At 45.6% G+C, this 20,959-nt stretch overlaps 2 protein-coding genes across 3 annotated transcripts in view; one reads left to right on the top strand and one right to left on the bottom strand.

The window, feature by feature from the left end:
- Window positions 1-509: 509 nt before the first annotated feature.
- LOC136641081 (C-type lectin domain family 5 member A-like) lies at window positions 510-15,033 on the bottom strand. 2 transcript variants are annotated; one of them, XM_066616703.1, is made up of 7 exons: window positions 14,964-15,033; window positions 12,239-12,327; window positions 10,881-10,937; window positions 10,386-10,463; window positions 5,423-5,571; window positions 3,876-3,991; window positions 510-723 (listed from the first exon to the last, which is right to left on the bottom strand). In XM_066616703.1, exons 2-7 carry the CDS (start codon window positions 12,315-12,317, stop codon window positions 609-611), a joined length of 594 nt encoding a protein of 197 aa, XP_066472800.1. In that variant the 5' UTR covers window positions 12,318-12,327; window positions 14,964-15,033; the 3' UTR covers window positions 510-608. The 2 variants fall into 2 exon arrangements, with proteins under 2 accessions (XP_066472800.1, XP_066472799.1); XM_066616702.1 differs by having other exon boundaries at window positions 14,918-14,998.
- Window positions 15,034-18,968: 3,935 nt separating this feature from the next.
- Window positions 18,969-20,959, top strand: part of IGFBP7 (insulin like growth factor binding protein 7) — a 36,514-nt gene continuing 34,523 nt past the window's right edge. The window contains exon 1 of the mRNA XM_066614102.1: window positions 18,969-19,571. Within this exon, the coding sequence (XP_066470199.1) occupies window positions 19,106-19,571 (466 nt within the window). The 5' untranslated portion in view covers window positions 18,969-19,105. The remainder of the gene's footprint in view (window positions 19,572-20,959) is intronic.

Here is a 20,959-nt window from a genome sequence, read left to right as displayed (position 1 = left end):
GCAAGGTATTAAAGCCCTCCTCCACCTGTGCCACAGGCCCAATCTATATACAACTATATATGATATATTATCCATATATACCCTCATAGGAGGGAAGATTGAGTTCAAAGTTGAATATGAGCCCAATATCAGCCCTCCTCCCAGTTATCATTTTACCGCAAGGTTAAAGAAGAGGACAAAAGTATAAAATAATTATTTTTCCTCTCCTTCCCTCACAAGTCCTTATAGATTCCCACTTAATACCATTGTGTCCAATGATCCCAGCTCCCTCACGACTCCCCATGCAAGGAGGGAGTATATACGAGTATCACTGTATCTCAAATAATCCAAACTAGAAGGTGTTTCACAGGCAAAACTTACTAGATAGTAAGCTGGACTGCTTTCTTGGGGCAAGGGCCTGTCCTTTTCATTCACAGGATAACGTATAATGTACGTTCCTAGAGCAATATAAATAATCACCCCAGAAGCAGCAGTTACAATAATAAACAGCAGGCCATAGAGTGCAGTCATGATGGTGGTACCACATTTTTAATTTGCAAGAATGGATGTCCACAGTCTTGTCTCCTTCCCCATTATGTCACTGCATTGGACACTTCCTGTCTAACAAATTATCCCATCTTCTCACAGATCCAATGGCTTTGCTGGTGGCATGACACTGGTCTCACTTCTCCGGCCCTGATAGTTGCACACTCTTCATCCATCGTAGCTGGTCTCATAGAAAACCTGTGCAAAAAAGGGATGCCAGAGTAATGAAGAAAGTGAGGCATGGAACTACTAAACAAAACCAACAATCATAGGCTCCTATGCATGCCTACTGACACATCCAATGGGGCTTGCTCCCATGTGTCCAGTGGGGCTTGCTCCCAGGAAAGTGTGCATGCACTTGCAGTTTAAGGTCTTGATCAGTAACTAATTTTGTTTGAGGGCCGCTTTGATGAAGGACTGGAAGGATGGAATAAAGTCCCAAGCCCCTCATAGCAAAAATAGCCTACAGCCAAGGGATAGTGTTGCTTGACCACTCCCACAGAGTTTTACCTTTCGGTTTGGCAATTGGGGGAACCAGACGGCACTACTAAGATTTGGCTTATTGACCCTGATGCTGCACATGAAATATCATCACTGGTAGCATTTTTTTTTACAGAGGTTGCATGTGGTATGGCAAGCATCCCCTGCCAGTGTAGCACGGTTTCTTGGCCAATGTCATCTTCATAAAGAAGAACATGAGAAATTTCAGGCTGGTTCTGTTTGTGCTGATGTCTCCAAGAGAAATTAGAAGTACAAGCAAGGTAGAAACTATTGAATCACAGAGGTGTGCATATGGAGCACTGCTCAGAATAGCTGTCTACCTGAAAACCATGTACAACCCCACAGATTCTGTCTTCGAGTTATCACACACTGTCAAAATTGTCCCCAAGCATGGATTTGGAGACATCAACAGGAACAGGAACTTGTTTGAAAGAGCATTGATGCCTTATCCATTTCCTTTTGGAAAGTACAGAAGGAAGAGTGGATCCGAAGATGTCACAAATATTTGAAATTTCATTTGTAGCTTCGGGGCACACTAGATGTGATTATGGAGACGCATGCACTTCAAGCATCTTTAAAAGTTTGCTAATGTTGGAGTTGGTGCAACTGCTGTCCAGAGGGGGCAGGATGCTGTCCAGAGGGGGTCAAGCTGTGGCCCAGTGAATCTGACCTTTCTACCTGTTCTCTCTGTGATCCTCGTGGGGTGTGGCCCTAACCCTTTATCCTTTCCTTCTCCTCTGAGCACTTCCTCTTATCCTCTGACCACCGACCTGTTAAGATGATGCACACCAGGGCTCTGATGCCCAGGCCATCTTGAGCACAAGGCATGCAGGGCAAGGCAGCTCTAGGGCCTTGCTATCTCTAAGTGTTAGCTGAACCTCTGATCCTAATCAGCTGCTGTAAATATACACTCAATGGAACTGTAAGTAAATAACTTTTTTTTGCAACTTTAACAAGCCATTGCCTCTTTGTCTTTTTTATTGATTAGCAGTCAGCCGGGTGAGGGAGGTTCCCTGGGGTGATACCCAAAGGTATCTGCTGCTTAAGTGACTCTGCTTCCCCCCAAAGAAGAAACTACTTTTAATTTCCTCCAACAGCTAACAGAAGCTGGGTTGATCTGGGTTGGGCCCACAGCATGGGAGATAGGGGTTAACCATGTCCTCTCACATCATTTTCCTAATATTCCTATTTGCTCCTTTCATGCACCTGCATTATTTCACTGATAGGGCAAACAGTGGCTTCAGAAGGACAGCATTCTTTGGGAAACCTTAAAAGAGATGGAGACACAGTCAAGTATCTCCATCGCGATGTCTAGTTTGATCCCTCACACTTCACAAGTCTTGGTGTTTGCTATGAATATTTACTAAAGCATGTTGTAGTAGGGTTGTTGACCTCTTCTAAATCAGAATACCTTCCTTTTATACAGCCCACCCCTGCAAAATAATCTACTGCCAGTGCAAGCCCTGCCATCCCCAGCAGTACAAAACCACCTATGGAATTTCATGTTCCTCCACAAACTCTGACATTGCAGGGAGGTATCTTAGGTAACCAAGGCAAAGGAGCACAGGTGCCTTACACTATATTCTCCAATAGTTCCTACTGACCAGAGATAGTCTTGACTCTGAGATAATTCTTTTACTTCTGGTAAATCTCTGCCCTTATTTTGTCTTTGGAGGAGATTTTAGGGGTACTGCTTTAACATTTTGGTACTGATAGCTGATAGGTCCTTCTTCAAGTTTTAGCTCTGTTCCCCATTTCTCTAGAACAGGGCTGTCCAAAGTTTTTGGCAGGAGGGCCACATCATCTCTCTGACACTGTGTCGGGGGCTGGGGGGGAAGAATTAATTTACATTTCAAATTTGAATAAATTTACATAAGTGTACATAAATGAATATATTAAAGATGAACTTATATGAATGAATGAATGAAGGTCTTGCAATAGCTCAAGGCCTATAAAAGACCTTGCACAAAGCAAGGCTGCCCTTTCCTTTGGTGCTGCTGCTGCATCACAGACGTGAAACAAGAAGCAGTGGAAGGAGCCCTCATCCCACAGCTCACGCGAGACGTCAAACAGTCACACTCATGCTGAGAGCAGTTGTGTCGGGCCAGTGCAAATCTCCGGAGGGCCAGAGTCTCATTGGAGACTCATTGGAGACAAGTGGCCCCAGGGCCAGGGTTTGGGCACCCCTGCTCTAGAAGATAAATCTCTGTTATTTCGGCAGGCAGATCCCACCTTGTCTCTAGCGGCACATGCGCCAGGCAAGGCACCCTGCAGTGTACAGGTTGCCATTTTTCATGCTTCAGCTAACAAGGCTCATTTTTAAAATATTATTAACATATGAATATATGCATGTACCTGTCATAACAGTATAAAGCATCAATAAGTAGTAGCGTGAACAGATGGCTGTACCGCTCAATAACACACAATATACTCTTTCCAGTGATGAGGTTCATTTTGTACTCTTCAAGCTGAACACGTACTATAAGATAACTATGTTTTTCTAAAACACCTCCAACCCAAGGAAGACATTCACTGTGCTTTTAAATCTGAGGAGGGCAGGCTGTTTCCAAGTAGATGAAAACAGAGGGAAGGAGCTTTCAGTCAAAAACAGTGATTCTAAGCACTACAGCAGAGATATTATAAGAGCCTTCTTATGAAATGTGAGCTTGCATCTTTAAGATTTATGGAGAAGAAGACATTTGGCAGGTATAGGGTAGAAAAGTTGAATTGCTGAAATTCCTTCTTTTGTACAACTACTAAACAAATAAGATTCCTCTCTTCCTTGACAACAGGTCACCCTGGGTAACCCTCTTGTTAGAAAATATTCTGAAGGAGAATATGAAACGTACAGGGACTTGTCGAGTTCTGTTCCATCTTCCCAGAGCCACTTCATTTCATTCCCATTTGCTTCCAATGTTAATCCAATATAATAATTGCCCATTTCTGTCTTATTGTGAATAAACTCCTGTCAAGAAAAAATAATAATAATTAAATGGGGAATTCAAAGATTCTTTGGAAGATCAGAGAAAATTGCAATTGTTACAAAATTACAACTACTTCAGTGGCCAGACGCAAAGAAAAGGAAGGGTCCTATGTTTTTAGTTTAGTCCTATATATTTAGATATTTCAGTTAGCATTTGTTTGTCACGCAAACACTCCTGTCGTGCAGGAGTAAGGAAAGCTACACCAGCCCCCAGACCTCTTCCTAGTAAACATAGAGGAGCTCTGTCCTCTTTCGCATCTGCGAACAACCACAAGCAGAAAGTAACTTCTGTTTATCCTCCTGCCTCTGCGGTGGAGGCAGACCTAACATTCTCAGCTGTCATCACCATGGGTTCCTCAGCCACAGCATGAACCCCCTGACACTCCCCTGGTTCTTCCCCAACACACCCGATTACTCCCCCTCCCACCACATGAACCACCACCCCTGCACCAGCTTACTTGCTCCAGTGTAGGCCATCAGCCTCTGATCTTTGCAGCAGTGGCTCAGAAATGGCCCCCAGCAATGATCACCACACATCATTTGCAACTGATTTACAACAACAGAACAGAGTTCCACTGCCATAAATCTACTGATAGGCTTGGGTAAGTAAGACAAATGGATTTGGGCAGTAAGACAATACATTGTTGGCCTGCTGCCTCTTCAGGTTCCTGGTTTCCTAGGCCCATGTTTTGCCAACTTTGACTTGGTCAGAATTTGTGCATATCTTCTCCACCCATTGACTAGAACTGTCAAGGATCTGGAGCAGGTAAGTATGCTTAGGTTTGTTTGTTTTTGTTTGTTTTGGGGGGCAGGGGGGAGGACTAGTGGCAGACCATCTGACACTTTCATCTAAGTGGTACTTTGAGCCTGTGGTTTGTGGCTGCACTACCGATATGTTATGTTCTGAAGAAGCTGACATGGCCCCATTTCCCATGCTGTAGGAACATAAAAGGGAGTGAAATCCAAGAGTGAAATATCTTTGCATCAAAGTAACCTTCCTCTACTTGATTACTGTAGAACAGAGGATACTAGACTGGATATTTAAACCAGAGTCTGTCAATGAAATTGATCGGCAAGAGATTTAGGATGGACGAGAGGAAGAACTTATTCACACAGTACAGTATCAGTCTGTGGAACTCATTGCCACATGATACGGTGATGGCCTTTTGACGGCTTCAAGAGGGGTTGGACAAAATCATGGAGGACAGATCTATCAGTGCCTGCTAGTCATGATGGCTATGCTATGGGTCAGTGGCAATATACCCCGAAGACCAGTTGCAGAGAATCAACAGTGGGAGGAAAGTGTTGGGCTTCCCAGAGGAAGCTGGTGGGTCACTATGGAAAAAGGAATGTTGATCTAGACTGGCCTGAGCCAGCAGGGCTTTTCTGATATCGTTATGTTCTTGATCTTACCAGTTCTTTTTTGTCATTGATTATCACTAGGCCAGAGTTCTGCTTTATGCATTCAGCACGACTGTTGATCCATTCAAGCATGCCTTCAGAAAACCAGTAATAACTCCCACCGTACCTTTCCCATATTAAAGGCTTCCAAGGAACTTGGGCTGCAGCAGGGTACAGAAAGAGAGAGGCACATATCAGGGGCGTGGTATGAATAATGACAACTCCTATTACGGAGTGATGTGGCATCCAAACTATAATTAGAACATTTTGCCATGTTTGAATTTTATTTTTGGTTATTATTTTTGGCCATTTCTCCCCTTAAAAGCTCTGTAGTTTGTGAGTTGTCCAAACCATACACATACTTCTATCAGAGTGGCAGGGGCACCATTTCAAGCATCATTGCAGGGAAAGAGATTTCGTACATGGAGACAAGAGCGACCATAAGGTTAAAAGACCCACAGATGGATGGTGTGGTGTGTCCCCTGCTTACCTGAGTTGTCAGGTACACAGGTTGTCAGGTACCTGAGTTGTCAAGTACACAAACAATGCGTGTACTAATATTTCCTTTATTTACAAATATGCAAGTATAATACTAGTAGGGGCAGGGCCAGCCCAGTACCTCCTGACGCCTGAGGTGGCATGCCAAATGATGCACTGCTTTGTCAATGATATGCCAGCCTCTGCTCCTCCCAGCCTCTAATCTTCCAGCTTGGCACTCTTCTCCCTTCCACATTTCCTTATCCCCTCTGTCCTCCTCTTCCTTTTCCAATCCAGAGAGTAGAAAGAGAAGGTGGAATAGTGGCAGACAGAGATAGGTGCCAACCACCAATCTGATGCTTAAGACAACTGCTTCCATTGACCTCATGGATGGACTGGCTCTGGGTTGAAGCAAAGGGCATGTGCTCTCCTAGCAAGCAGCAGATTCACTGCATCATATCAGATCCTAAGAAAGATGCTAAGGAAGTTGGGTTCTGTGACCAATAACACATTTTTAATCTGTTAAAACCGCAACTTACACGCAGCCTGATATACAACTTGGTACCTGATTAACCAGTACAGATACAATAATTGATTTTCCCAGACTGACCCCACAAATTTAAAGACATGCACTCATAGTGCACACACATGCTGGCCCCTTCCCTCACTTTTTGGTTACCTTTCCTAAATTTGTAGACATGAGACAAGGCCATAAAAGCCACTTATGCTAACAGACCAAATGTATACAAGCTTAGTGTTAATGCTATGTTATGGGTGTTTATAGCTGAATTAGTTAAAACAAATTATTAGTTTATATGTTTAAGAAATAGGGAAAATGTTATATTCATATGCCTAGCATGCTTATATGTTCAGAACCAAAAAAACACATTTTTTTTCTGGTCTCTGTCTGCAAACAGCAGACAGGCTGTAAATTAGCAAAGGAATGTTTCTTGGCAAACTGTCAAGGACTAGATAATGGTTCAGGCCTCAAAGCACTGTTTGTAAAAAGGGAGTAAGAAGCTGGAATTTCCATCTCAGCTTAATTGCTAGTATGATAAATGAAACTGAACAGATGAATACCCGTGGAAAAAAGGCTTTTTGGACTTTTAAAACATTTAAATTTCAGAAGGACTGAAAGAGTTATTTACACCAGAGCATCATAGAAGTGCCAAATAAATTACTAAGTTAGCATGCTTGCATGCCAATAGTTCTTTAATGCCTCAATAATTATAGAGATTGTTTTTTTAAAATGTAATCAACATATATAAAGGCATAGTAATGAATTTTAGCTATTAGAATAGTTTGATCAAAGCATAAAATACACAGAAAGGTAAAAAGTTATTAAGTTTTACTTAAAGCCACAAGTCTGAAAATGTAATTCAAATGTGACATTAAGAAGCAAATGCCTGGCAAAAGCCATTCCAGCTCTAATCAGGGTCTGTCTCGCAGACAGCTCACAGATAAAGAATATGGGAGCTGTATCTCTGCTACCTTGAAAACTCCAAGTCTTGCAGAATTTATTGCACCTCACAGATAAGACTCTTATCTTAGGCAAAAGCAGGATGCACTTGCACCAATTAATTAGGAAGAGTTATATCTCTTGGCACCAAAAAACGATAAAACTAAAGGTTATACACAGGTTAGAAGCATTTTTAATGAGGAGATCTAAGCAGACAGTTTATCTTGTTTGACAGACAGAGATAGAGTTTTCTAAGATACAAACACCTGCAAAGAATCAGCTAGACAGGAACAGATAAGCAGGAACATTCCAGAGAAAGTCCCCTAATTAAGCCTAAACATAATGGGAGCCTCTGTCAGAACTGAAAGCTGACAGAAAAGGCTGAATTTAGTTAGAAAGAGAATCCTTTTGTACAATAAGAGTTTAGTTTGTCCTGTATTAAATAAATGAAATTACATCACTATACAGATCACATATAGAGAATTACACATGGAATAAAGGAAAGACCAAAGGGCTTAGTTTAAATAGAGGTTGGCAGAAAGCCCACAGTGATTGATGAGACCAGACAGAAAGGAATTTAGAAGGATAGCACTAGTAGCTCATGCCAAGGTCAGGCCAGTGAGGAACTGCAAAAGATAGGTGCAAAGGACATACCAAAAACAAGTCCTGAATAATAAATGAGTAAACAGTGCCATCTAGTGGTTGTTGGAAACAACGTTTTCTATATGTCTCAATGTATGTATTTGCCTTAGTTGGAGTATGTAACTTGAAACCAACCAATCAAATGTTTGTAGAGTTATCTCTAGCCAACCCTGAGAAAGCCCCCATTTCTGATGTCACACACCAGCCAATGAGAAGTGTAAGACTCCTCAAACAAAGGAGCCAGAATCAAATATAAATGAAAGGCTCACACTGGAAAATTGCTTTCTCGGAGGGTTCTGAGAGTTCCCACATGGCTCTCATTGCTCTTTTCGCTTTGGACAGGAGTCCCTGAGAATAATAATAATAATAATAATAACTTTATTTTTACCCTGCCTTTCTCCCCGAAGGGACTCAAGGCGGCTTACAACAGGTTAAAACTGATTAAAAACATAATTTAAAACAAATAAAAACATATTAACACATATCATAAAAACAGCACTCAGATAAAGAATAGTCAGGTAAAAAGAGCATAGAGCAGCAGCAAATCATAAAAGAATCAGGCCTGTAAAAAATATTAAAAAATGTTTAAAAGGCCAAGAACTCAGAAGGCTTGTTTAAACAGAAGGGTCTTCAGGCCTCGCCGAAAAGTCTCAAGAGAGGGAGCCATTCTCAAGTCAAGGGGAAAGGAGTTCCATAGCGTTGGTGCCACTACTGAGAAGGCCCTATTTCTTGCTGCCGCCCCACGTACCTCCCTAGGTGGCGGCACTTGCAAAAAGGCCTTCTCTGATGTCCTAAGAGGACGAGCCGGATTGTACGGGAGTAGGCGATCTCTAAGATACCCTGGCCCAGAGCAGTATAGGGCTTTAAAAGTCAAAACCAGCACCTTGAATTGGGCCCAGAAACGAATGGGCAGCCAATGCAGCCACTGGAGAAGTGGACTGACAGAGTCGAACCGCCTACCTCCAGTACCCACACAGGCTGCCGCATTCTGCACTAGTTGCAGTTTCCGAACCGTCTTCAAGGGCAGCCCCACATAGAGCCCATTACAGTAATCTAACCTTGATGTCACCGAGGCATGGATCACCATGGCCAGGTCTGCATGATCCAAGTACGTTGCTGGCAAGCACGATCCAAGTACGTTGAGAAGCCTGTTGCTGGCAACGAAATAAAGCTTGCAGACGATCACCACACTTGCCTACTGAGTTTGCTTTTGAACTTTGCTCTTGACCTTGCAACAGACACACCAGTAATGGCCCAGTCCTACCTAACCCCCCACCACCAATGCAGCTGCACCATCAAAGCACATGCTGTATCCTGTAGGGGCTGCAGTCCTGAAGGTCTCCTCCAGGTAAGGCAACATTTGTACCCTTGCCTGGAGGTAAGCCCTCACTGCCCTGCTAGGTCTACTTGGACCTGTGCCAGTGATTTATGAATGGACTCAGGAAGGTGGATCAAGGCTGGGAAGGGAGATAGGATATCAGTGTTGTCACTGCTACTGATACCGCCCCCTTCCTGGTCTCAATCCACCTTCCTCCCTGTCCCCATCTTTGTAGTATTCCTCCCCCTCCCACCCACCCCCATCTCCCTCCTGCACCCCATGCTGACTTACCAGCACTGGAGGTTACGGGTGGGCCACTGGTGTGCTGCCACCGCTGTTTGCACTTGCAGCGGCAGCCCAGTTGCACAAAATGGTGTTGCCTTTTGCAAAAGCCATAAAAGGTCTTGTGCTGCCGGATCACAAGTTCCGGCAGCACAAGGCCTCCACAGGATTGGAATCTAAGCCTATTTTAGACCCCAGTGCATGAGGGACAATTAGCAGTGCATGAAGGACAATCTGGACAGACTACACTCCCCCCCCCCCCGCCCCACACACACAATTAGGTAAAGTGGCTCAAGCATGAAGGAAGGAATCACAACATGAAAGTGCCATGAGTATACAAATCTTTAAATGCATGGCGTTGGTGGATGATCAAGCATCTTTTGAACTGGCCCTCTGATGGCTGGCGGCTACTCCAAGCCATTGGAAAAAATGGGTTATACCTACTTATCTGAGGGGCAGATTGATGGAACAGCTTCTACAACCTGATTACATAGCTTAAAAAAAGAAGAAGTTTGAAACTGGACACGTTGCTAAGACTTTTTTTACAGGAAAATGCAATTTGCCAGGACACCATGGATGCTGCAGTATTGTAGTTTAGGGATAACTGCTTTCTGTATATATACAGGTGGGTATGTGCATGCCACCATCTACTCTGCCTATACATTGGGAAGCTGTTTGTTACAAAAACAATTAGGAAACAGACCCTATAACTTACTTTTTATAGCACAGTAAAATTAATACCATAATTTTACTTTCCCGAGTGTTTAAATATCAAAGACCAAATTATATGAATTTACTTTTCATTGTGGTCGCAGTTGTGGCTCTTGTGGAGGAGGTTGTGGTGATTCCAGACGGGTTTTGTGAAATCTGTAGAACTGCAAAGTAAAGCATAGTGGTTCTGTATTAACCCACTTTGTAAAGCTTCACTGTAGAACTGATGGTACACTGGGTCAAAAAAAGCGCTCAGCAGGTCAGGAGAGTTACATGGCTGTGCTAAATATTTTTCTGTTTCTTTCTGAGGACAAAAATAATCACATCCGGGGATGTGATGAGTGTAAACGAAGTCAATTTGGAATTAAAAAATAAAGATATCGTGAATACTTCCCAAAAGTGTGCTGATAAATGTTCAAACAAGGAAGGTGTTATCATTAAATTTTGGTAAATGACCAGTGAGTAATTTTAGCTCAGTCCTAAAGAATGTGGCGACCTCTCAGCAGAAAGAAACCAGAAGTCATCCTCCCACCTCTCAATGGATCACCTCAAGCTGATTCATACCACTGCTGCAGATTTACCTGTACTATTCTCTTCAGAAACAAAACTAATGTTTCCCCTGGGGAAGATCTGTGGAACTGAAAAACAAAACAAAACAGCATTTTGAATGGCCTCTAAGGAGTAACTCAGGCAGTTCAATCCTATGGAAGGCTACCGCCAGTGTAGCCACCCTAGGCTGGCATTGGGTGTCGCAAATGTACCATAAGGCACATTTGTACCATGCAACAATGGTGCCAGTGGGAAGGCTTGCACCACTCCACCAATGTCGCAGGTGAAGCCCCAGCCGCCAGCAGAGTGGAGGTAAGTGCCAAGTGGCACAGGGGCTTAGGGAGGGTGGAGGGAGGTGTTTCTTGGCTGGGGAAGGTAGGGGAGGACAGAACTGGGGGAATGACAGGCCTGGGAGTGGGTGGGACCAGCAAAGGCCTCCTCCGTGGAATCCTATCCCCACTGGTTGGCAACCTTCAGTCTCTAAAGACTCTGGTATAAGCCTACAGCACCTGGTATTCCCAGGCGGTCTCCCATCCAAGTACTAACCAGGCCTGACCCTGCTTAGCTTCCCCACTCCCAGGTGCAAAAGCTTAACACAGGGCTTCTCAAGTTTGCGGCACTGACCTGAGAAGCCCCATTGAGCAAGCAGGGGTGTTACTTGGGAGCAGGAGACAAATGTCCCCTTACTCTGAGGAGACCTGCAACCTGCTTGTATCCAGTACAGGATACAGCGGTGGGTTTTTAGCGCCACCGCTCCTGTGCTGGATAGGATTGGGCCCTTAATATTGCTGACAAAATCCAAGTACAGGACCATTGCATCGGAGACAAATGTGTACTGGCCATTGTTTTTTGCAACCCACAAAAAAACTCCAAACATGAATATCCAGGGATGCCAGTGACCGTGATGCATTTGACCAGGACACAATCACCCAGGATGCAAATACCCTTGTACCCCAAATCCAGTACATAAATAATGGCAGTTGCTTTGTTCTCCTTGTCATCATACTTCACTGTCAACAGAGGGGGTCAGTCCAGCATTGCAGCTACAAACAGATAAGAGTTGTGAAGCCCCACATTAGGTGGGAGTTTGGGTTACGTTACGTGACCTTGGGCAAGCCACCATCCCTTAGCCCAGTTCCCCTTCTGCAATATGGAGATAATGCTGGCCTACCTTAAAGAACTGTTGTTAAAGGATGATCGAGACCATGTACATGAAGCATTTTGAAACACCATGTAACTATTAAGTGGCATTTATTACTATTGTTACTATTTTATACATCAAGGCATGGGTATCACAAAGACTGAATGTCTTTACAGAACAATGAGAACAAGTGTTAAAAAAGGCTGACGGTCAAGGAGAAGCTGAAATCAACCACTGACCAATACTCACTGAAGACTACAAATAGAGATGCGGCTGTAAGCTTGACCAACAAGAAAATCAGTCCGGGAGCCACACACTGCCAATCCATGCTGGCTAATCTGAAAGTTCAAGACAACACTGTTAGCATCCAATGACTATGATCCAGTGCCATAATGGCCAGCAAACTACTCCAAAATGCGCACAAAAGTTCCAGTCCAACATGACATTCGCTATGTTGAAATTACCATAAACTTCATGAAATCAATTAACATGTTCTTGGGGGTGCAGACAGTGCTCTAAGTTGGAAGCACAGCTCCTCACTTAGAAGTGGGGGGGACGTTTGGGAGGAGAGGGGAGGAAAGTATAGGGAGGGAAGAATTATTTCATGGATGGGAAAAACTCCAGTTACTGCTGTGCAGGAATGGTGTCAGGGACTGGCCAATCAGAGGACACACCTGGTTGGGCCAACCTCTGAACACTCAGTACTAATAGTACACAATGCAACCTCAGGACCACTATGGGTAAGGATGATGCTTTCTTTATGAGTCCTGGGTGCCATAGGTGGCCCAATACAGGATTTTGTCTCAGCACCCCCAGCAGTCTGGTGCTGGCACTGCTGCCCTTTAAGATCTCTGGAGCCTGTACAGAACTGAGTAATGTAGTCCAGCATGATCCTGCTTGTCACCAGCTTTCCCTGCCAGTCTCCGTCCCCCCATTTACCCTATAAACTTACTCTTGTAAGGGGAAGATCAGTAATGGGGAAGGTCTGCTGGTAATAGACGCCTCAACGTCATTGCTCTAAGACTCTGGAGTTATTTCTTGCTAGGGTGCATGGATCTTTGTTTCCGTGCCTTTCAGCAAACCACGCTGAGCAGCAGAGGAAACTGTGTCTCCCATGCACTCTGGCAGGACATGATGTTACTAACCATGTTTCAGTATCCTAGCCTCAGGAATAGGGCTTATAAGGGCTGTCTTCTCAATGGCGATGCCTCTATACCAGTGTTTCTCAACCAGTGGTACAGGTACCACCGATGGTACTTGAGGGTGATGTCTGATGGTATGTGTGGAACCCCTGGATACTTGCCACCCTGCAGCGAGAGAAGCAATGTGATGTGACAAACAGTGGTAGGAGGTTTGACTTGGTGGGCAGAGTTCCAAAGCATGTTTTTGGTGTGCTCAAAAACATCCTCCTGTCTACCTACTCAGTAGCGGACCTCCCGTTAGTTTTGATGGGGTAAATGCCCCAGATGCAAGCCTGTAGGACCCTGCAGAAGCCTCTCTTAGGCTCCAGACAGGATCAGAAACAGTGCTTCTGGTTTTCTGGAAGCACAGTTTATACCATCGGGGAAGTGTCAGGAAGCTTCCCCGACACAAGCTCAGGTCACACGAGACTCCGTGAGCCTCAGGTTAGGGGGGGGGGCAGATTTCCATGCAGAGGGCAGCAACAGTCAGCGAAAGATGCCATTGCAGACCATTGCCCCAGGTCTGGGGAGGTCCGCTGGCTGGGGAGGTCCGCCACTGACTCTACTTCTTACCGGTATTTGTCATGTCACATCTAGCCTCCCAACCCAGAAGTAACTGGTAATGACATCATCACCAGCTACTTCTGGTGGTACTCCCAATATGTGGACCATGTAAAGTGGGATGGGGGGACAAATGTTGAGAAATGCTGCTCTACACCATCAGTTCCCCTCCTTCACAGGAGTAAGTTTGCGGGGGAAGGAGGGGTTGGCTTGGAGAGCTGGCCTGTGACAGTGGTAGAAAACTCATGATTATAATGAAGCAAGGGGCTGACTTTAATTCCCTCCAACTGAACTATTTCCTCACTTCCACCTTTTGTCAGAACCTACATATGCACACACATGTCTGTTCCACATGCGGTCTCTTGGATCACAGCCACAATGCAAACAAGCTCAGTAAACTAGCACTCCAAATGGCACTTCAGAGAAGCTGTGCTTAGTGTTATCTAAAATATGGTGCAAAAGGCATCAACCTTACTTAATGCTCATGGAAAGGAATTCTGCATGTGCCCAGAAACGATCAATTATGGTTTCATATATTCTAGGTTTGAGACCCAGCATAAAAACAAACACACTACCACAACCAACCACAAAAGAGCCCCATTAGCCCTGGATCAGATCAAGTCCTGCTTGAAAACATTATGCGACATTGATGTCATTAAATGTCATTATTGTGATACTTTCAAGGTGATCAGAGATGGATCTGGTAGAAGAACAACCCTTTTAGAGATTAAAAACACAGAGCCCAATCCTATGCATATCTACACAGAAGAAAGTCCCATTATAGTCAATGCAGCTTACTCCTAGGTAAGTGTGGATAGGATGGCAGCTATAGAGATTTATAAACATTGGAAAATGACTCTTGGTTACCAGCATTCAAAAATACAAGTATCTGGGACTTTAAGAACTGAGATAGAACAATAGGTACTTGGAACTTTAAGATCAGAACATCAGTTGTATCAGTTATACTGCGTAGTCTGAAGAACTACTTGCTGTAGCTTCGTCTTTTGAAAATGCCTACCAAAGTAATAGGCGAAACATTAGGTGAGAACAGCTTTATTCCACCGCTATCTATCAGCCCAGACATTGTCCATTTCAATGTCACAAATACCGACTGTGAAAGCCTTAGTATTTATATCAACCAACACTTTTCTTTCAAAAAGGAAAGTAGATAAGAAATAAGTGTTACTTATCAGGGCAACTCCATAGAGAGGAAAACGGTGTTCTTCCCTCACCAGAAGACAGCAGACTGCTTGATCATATCTCTTTGTGGTTCAGTCCCTCTGTGCTAAGAAAATAGCTTTCCCACTCCCATCTGTCAAAGAAATTGATGCAACTTCTTCTTTTCCTTCTGTGTTAAGAAAGGGGCTCCACCATGTTATGAAATGTCTAGTTCTGTCCCAACATTTCCGGGTAAGTAGAAGCCTAGAAATCAGACTTGAGACCCCCCAGGGTCTCCACAAAAGCTGTTAGATTTGCAGCAGGCTATTCGAACAAATGCAATAAAGGCCAGATGATTCCTGGTTCGAATATTGTGAGGCAGGGACAGAAACTCTTTCCACACCAGGCCCTTCCCAAAAGGGACCCTTTTGGGACCCTTCCCAAAGAGGAAGGGGGTGGAACAGAGAGCAAAACAGGCAGGGGGAAAGTGGCAACAGCCAGAATATTCTTTAGAGCCCAGGTCTACCAGTATTCCCAATGCAGAGCTTAGGTCTACCTGCCTGCCCAGCATTGGCAGCTAGATACAGTAATGTGGAAAACCAAACACACTCCTAAGTAAAATCTTTCAAATATAGAAAATAATTGCAGGAGATTATCATTGTCTTTAGGCTCACACTAGAATGGAAAGTGTCCTGTGTACACCAAAACCGACTTCTGCAGCAGCTGCAGTCATGCAGCTTTGTCGCTGAGCTCCTTCACAGTAATCAGATCCACAAGCCAAAGAGCTGCTGTAGCAGGTCGGTTTCCTCCCAGGTATGACATTGTTAAGGAATATATCCATTCCTGGGTCTGGTGTGCATGGCTTATGGCAGAAGTGGCTGCCATGTGTCCATGGAAATGCCCCCAGCATCCTGCGTAGGCAGTGAATCTGGGTGAGATTGGAAAATATAAGATCCCAGGAAATTTCTGGGCCCTCTCCTTTGGCTCCTGGGCCCCCTTTCTGAACCTGGGCCTGGGTACAAATTACCCCATTTACCCTCCTCTCCTAGGCCCTGATACCCACCTCATTTTCTGCCATGATGAATCTAGTCTTGAACCCCAGAGTTGAAAATGTAAAATGTGATTTCCTTCCTTTGTATTATTTATTCTAGTATGAAACTTTTAAATAAAAATCTATATCCCCCCCCCCCCCATCTATATTTCCTAGAGTTCCGCAGAACATACAGTAATTTGAGGCGGCTTCAGCAGATGCTGCAATACAATCACTGGCCAGTGGGTGGCGCTGCTGTGCTGTATTACCTTGCAACAGTTCAGTGCTTCATATTCCCACTCCTACAAAAATTAATAGGGAGTATCCAAGGAATATAAATGGAATATAGATGTGAAAAAATAAGTAAACATTTGGGAAAGACATGATTTTGTCCATTGGTAACTGGGCAAAGAGGCACCCTTTAAAATTGAGGTGCTCTTATAGTGGGGGGGGATAGCAACTGGGCAACTGTCCCTCTACTTCCCAGTACAGCATCCATCCAAGAGGCTCTTTGTTGGTGCTCCCCAATCTCTCTCTCACTCACTCACTCACTCACTCAAACACACAGAGAGAGAGAGAGAGAGAGAGAGAGAGAGAGAGAGAGAGAGAGAGAGAGAGACTCTTTGGGACAGATAACTGTTTTCTTATTTCTTTGCTACATAAACCACTTTGTGAACTTTTGTTGAAGTGCAGTAATAACAATTTATATGGTATGGTATAAGATAGACTACAGTCTGGATGACTGAATACTGCATGTGACTATTGAATATTCAAAGATGCCTGCCTGAAACCTGATCCCCTTCCAGTGGAAGCCTTTGCCCTTAATTCTAGATGAATGGAGGCAGGAAGGAAAGGCCTTCTGCACATGATCAGGGGAACTGCATTTAATACAGGGCCAGCCCAAGACCTTCCAACCCCTGAAATGACAGGTACCCTCCTTACCCAAGTGACACACCAGCATCCATTGCCCCCCCCCTTCCTCCTGCTTCTTGGATTCAAAAAAGAAAAAATGAGTTCTGTTCACCTGACAATTTACTGCCTTGGGCAACTGCCAACACAGTGCTGGTGTTGCTGTGCCAATGGGGTATGCACTGCTTCCAGTATTGGGGAGGCAGTCTCAGAGGCCTCCTCAAGGTATGGTAACATTTCTTCCCTTACCTCGGGGCTGCATTGCTGAGTCTTCTTCCACTACCAGACTTAGTGCTGATATCCAATTAAGTTCCTGCTGAGGGCACTGAGATGGGTTTGCATTTTCATGTCTTATACAGGACAGTATTTCCACCAAATGTATGAGACATTTATGGTTACTCAGTGGTGACGAAGAAGCACTCTGTACATGTCCAGAGGCACTCCCATGTTGTTATGGCTGGCGTAAGAGATATCAGAAAATAAGATGTAAGAACATTAGAGCCTAGAGAGTAAAGACTACCCTGTCCAGTATTCTTGTTTCCAATAATGGCCAACCACATGCCTTAAAAGGAGACCACAAGCAAAGCAGGAGGGCAACAGCCAATCCATATTATTTGCTCCCAGCATCTGACATTGAAAGTTATACTGCTTCTGAACAGGGAGGTTCCATTTAGCTCTCATTTTAATTTTTTTAAACCACCAGTACACTATTTTTCCAAGGCCCAAGCAACTCTCACAAAAATACAGGGTGACCAGATGTCATAAGTGCAAAAGTGGACAAGGCACCCCAAAATGTCGGGCATCCAAGGAAAATGTAGGACATGACAACATACAAGCAAAAAAACACTTGTATTTTGATTTCATGTGCTTAATTTAAGCACTGTATTACTTAAATCCCCGGTGCTTAAATTACTTAAAGCACTGTAGTGCTTAAATTGCTTAAATTACTTAAAGTGCTTAAATTACTTAAAGCACTGTATTACTGGTAGCGAGTCATGGACTCTTTGCTCACAACAGGAGAGGACACTGAGCACTTTCCACATGCGCTGCCTCCGACGCATCCTCGGCATCACCTGGCAGGACAAAGTTCCAAACAACACAGTCCTGGAACGTGCTGGAATCCCTAGCATGTATTCACTGCTGAAACAGAGACGCCTGCGTTGGCTTGGTCATGTCGTGAGAATGGATGATGGCCGGATCCCAAAGGATCTCCTCTATGGAGAACTCGTGCAAGGAAAGCGTCCTTCAGGTAGACCACAGCTGCGATACAAGGACATCTGCAAGAGGGATCTGAAGGCCTTAGGGATGGACCTCAACAAGTGGGAAACCCTGGCCTCTGAGCGGCCCGCATGGAGGCAGGCTGTGCAGCATGGCCTTTCCCAGTTTGAAGAGACACTTGGCCAACAGTCTGAGGCTAAGAGGCAAAGAAGGAAGGCCCATAGCCAGGGAGACAGACCAGGGACAGACTGCACTTGCTCCCGGTGTGGAAGGGATTGTCACTCCCGGATTGGCCTTTTCAGCCACACTAGACGCTGTGCCAGAACCACCTTTCAGAGCGCGATACCATAGTCTTTCGAGACTGAAGGTTGCCAATACAAGTATTACTTACTATTATAATTAATATAATTTATTATATTATACTATATGCTATAACAATATAGTATAAAATATATTATTTATAATGTTTACATCATAATAATTATATAATATATTATATTTTATACATAATATATTATATTATAATATAAATTATATTAATACAATTTATTAATTCCAAGAAGGCTCTGTGCTGCCTCAAGGGGCTGATCACAGGAAAAAGGACATTTGATTTCTTTTCCAGGACATGAGGCTAAAAAAGAGGACACATTCTGGGAAAAGAGGACGTCTGGCCACTGATGGACTTCTCTTCCATGAATTTGTCCAGTGCCTCTTTAAAACCCCCGATCCAGGTAAGGGCCAGCATCTTGTGTCGGTGAGTTCCACAGGATGTGTCATGTCACCCCTCCTGAGTCTCTCCTGCACTAACCAAGCTAACTGGGCGATCCCAAATTCTAGTGTTAGGAAAAGCCTTTTCCCTCTCTCCCTCCCTCCCCGTTTTTGCGAGGCAGAGGCGTGGGCGGGCGGCAGTGGGGTGGAGTTTCCCGTCCAGGGTCTTCAGAGTCCGTGGGAAGCCCGCAAGGAAGGACCACCTCCAGCCAGCCGGCCAGCCGCGGTCTCGGTCCCGGCCAGGCAGCCACAGCCTCCCCCGTCCGGCAGCGCAGCGCGTGCCCACACACGATGCCTGCTCTCCGGTGCGCCCCGTCCTGCTTGCTGCTGCTGCTGCTGCTGCCCTTCTGCGGCTCGGCGTCCCCCGGGGAGCCGGACGCCGCCCCTGCCCCGGCCGCCTGCCCGCCCTGCGCGCCCGCCGAGTGCCCCGCGCTGCCGGCCCGGGGCTGCCCGCTGGGCAAGGTGCGCGACGGCTGCGGCTGCTGCTGGCAGTGCGCGCGCGGCGAGGGCGAAGCCTGCGGAGCCGCTGCCCCTGCGGGGCCCGCCGCCGGCTGGGGGCGCTGCGCCGCGGGGCTGGAGTGCCGCCGTCGGCGCAAGGGCCAGGCCGGCGTGTGCGCCTGCAAGAGCCGCTACCCGGTGTGCGGCAGCGACGGCCTCACCTACCCCAGCGTGTGCCAGCTGCGGGCCGCCAGCCTGCGCGCCGAGAGCCGAGGGGAGCGCCCCGTCGGGCAGCGCAACAAGGGCCCCTGCGAGCAAGGTAGGAGCCGCCTCCGCACTTAGCCTGTGGAACTCCTTGCCACAGGATGTGCTGATGGTGCCTTTAAAAGGGGATTGGGCAGGTTGCTGGAGGGGAAGCCCATCACAGGTCACGAGCCATGATGGGTATGTGCAGCCTCCTGGTTTTAGAAGTTGGCGACCTCAGAATGCCAGTCGCAAGGGGGTGACACCGGGATGCAGCTCCCTTGTGGTCTTGTGCTCTTCCTGAGGCATCTGGTGGACCACTATGAGATACAGGAAGCTGGACCAGATGGGCTTTTGTCCTGATCCAGCCGGGCTCTTCTTACGCTCTGGAGAGACAAAGGCTTCAGTCCTGCATAGAGGCTCACTTGGGATTATGCCACATTGCACGTGGTGGGCCTTCCTTCCAAGTAAACCTACCGGTGCAGGTTTATGCACCTGCTTTGGGAGTCAGCCCCAACAAACTCGATGGATAATAATGGCAAACAGGCCCCATCCAGAAGGCCAACGGAAGTGGTGATCTGAGGCAGCAGTTTGGTGATATGCACCCATCTCTGTTTGCCTGCTTGTCTCTGCTGCTGCTCCTTCTTTCACTCCCTGGATTTTCAACCTTTTTCATCTCATGGTGCGCTTAGAAGGTGCTAAAATTGTCTAGGTACACCATCAGTTTTTTGACCATTGACAAGGCACACCTCACTGCCAGCATGGGAGACACATCCCCCAATGGCCCTGCTAATATATGACCCTCTCCCATACTTCCTCGGGACACCTGTAGACCATTCATGACACATTGGTTGAAAATCGCTGAGCTAGATGGTTGAACATTGGAGAGTGGGAGGAGCAGAGGCTGGGACATCATATCATAGTGGAAAACAAGCTAAATGTGAGCCAGCAGTGTGAGGCAGCTGCAAAGAAAGCAAATGCAGTACTGGGCCGTAGTAACAGGGACATATTGTCCAGATGATAAGAAGTAATAGTTCCTCTCTGTTCTGCACTAGTTAGATCTCACTTGGAATACCGTGCCCAGTTTCGGGCCCACATTTTAAGACGCATTGATAGGTGGAGTGGGTTCAGGGGAGGACAACAAGGATGGTTTTGGAAAGGCCTTTGAGAAATGCTTGAAAGAGTTTGGTATGTTTGGCCTGGAGAACAGATATTATAGCTGTCTGTATCTGAAGGGCTGTCACACAGAAGAAGGTGAGGACGTATTCTTTGGTTCCCAAGGACAGCACTAGAGCCAGTGGGCTGAAACGAGAAAGGGAAGGTAGATCTAGCCTAGACAAGAGGAACAGTTTCTTACCTCAAAGCTGTGTGGACCTAGATTACACCTGCCTCATATAGTAATCAGCTCTCCCTTTTTGGAGATTTTCAGACAGAGGCTGGTCACCTGTAACAGAGGCTATAGCA

This window comes from Tiliqua scincoides, chromosome 2, assembly GCF_035046505.1.
Source record: "Tiliqua scincoides isolate rTilSci1 chromosome 2, rTilSci1.hap2, whole genome shotgun sequence".
NCBI lineage: Eukaryota > Metazoa > Chordata > Lepidosauria > Squamata > Scincidae > Tiliqua > Tiliqua scincoides.
The sequence above is the reverse complement of the archived record's forward strand: the minus strand, read 5'-3'. Positions and strand labels throughout refer to the sequence as shown.

Excerpts from the sequence above, each read along its gene's own strand:
- LOC136641081 (XM_066616703.1), bottom strand. The coding sequence starts at position 12,317 with ATGGATTGGCAGTGTGTGGCTCCCGGACTGATTTTCTTGTTGGTCAAG. Across the intron at positions 3,992-5,422 it reads TCAATGACAAAAAAGAACTG|GAGTTTATTCACAATAAGAC; the intron begins GTAAGATCAAGA and ends TTTTCTTGACAG. Across the intron at positions 724-3,875 it reads ACAGAACTCGACAAGTCCCT|GTTTTCTATGAGACCAGCTA; the intron begins GTACGTTTCATA and ends TTTTTTGCACAG.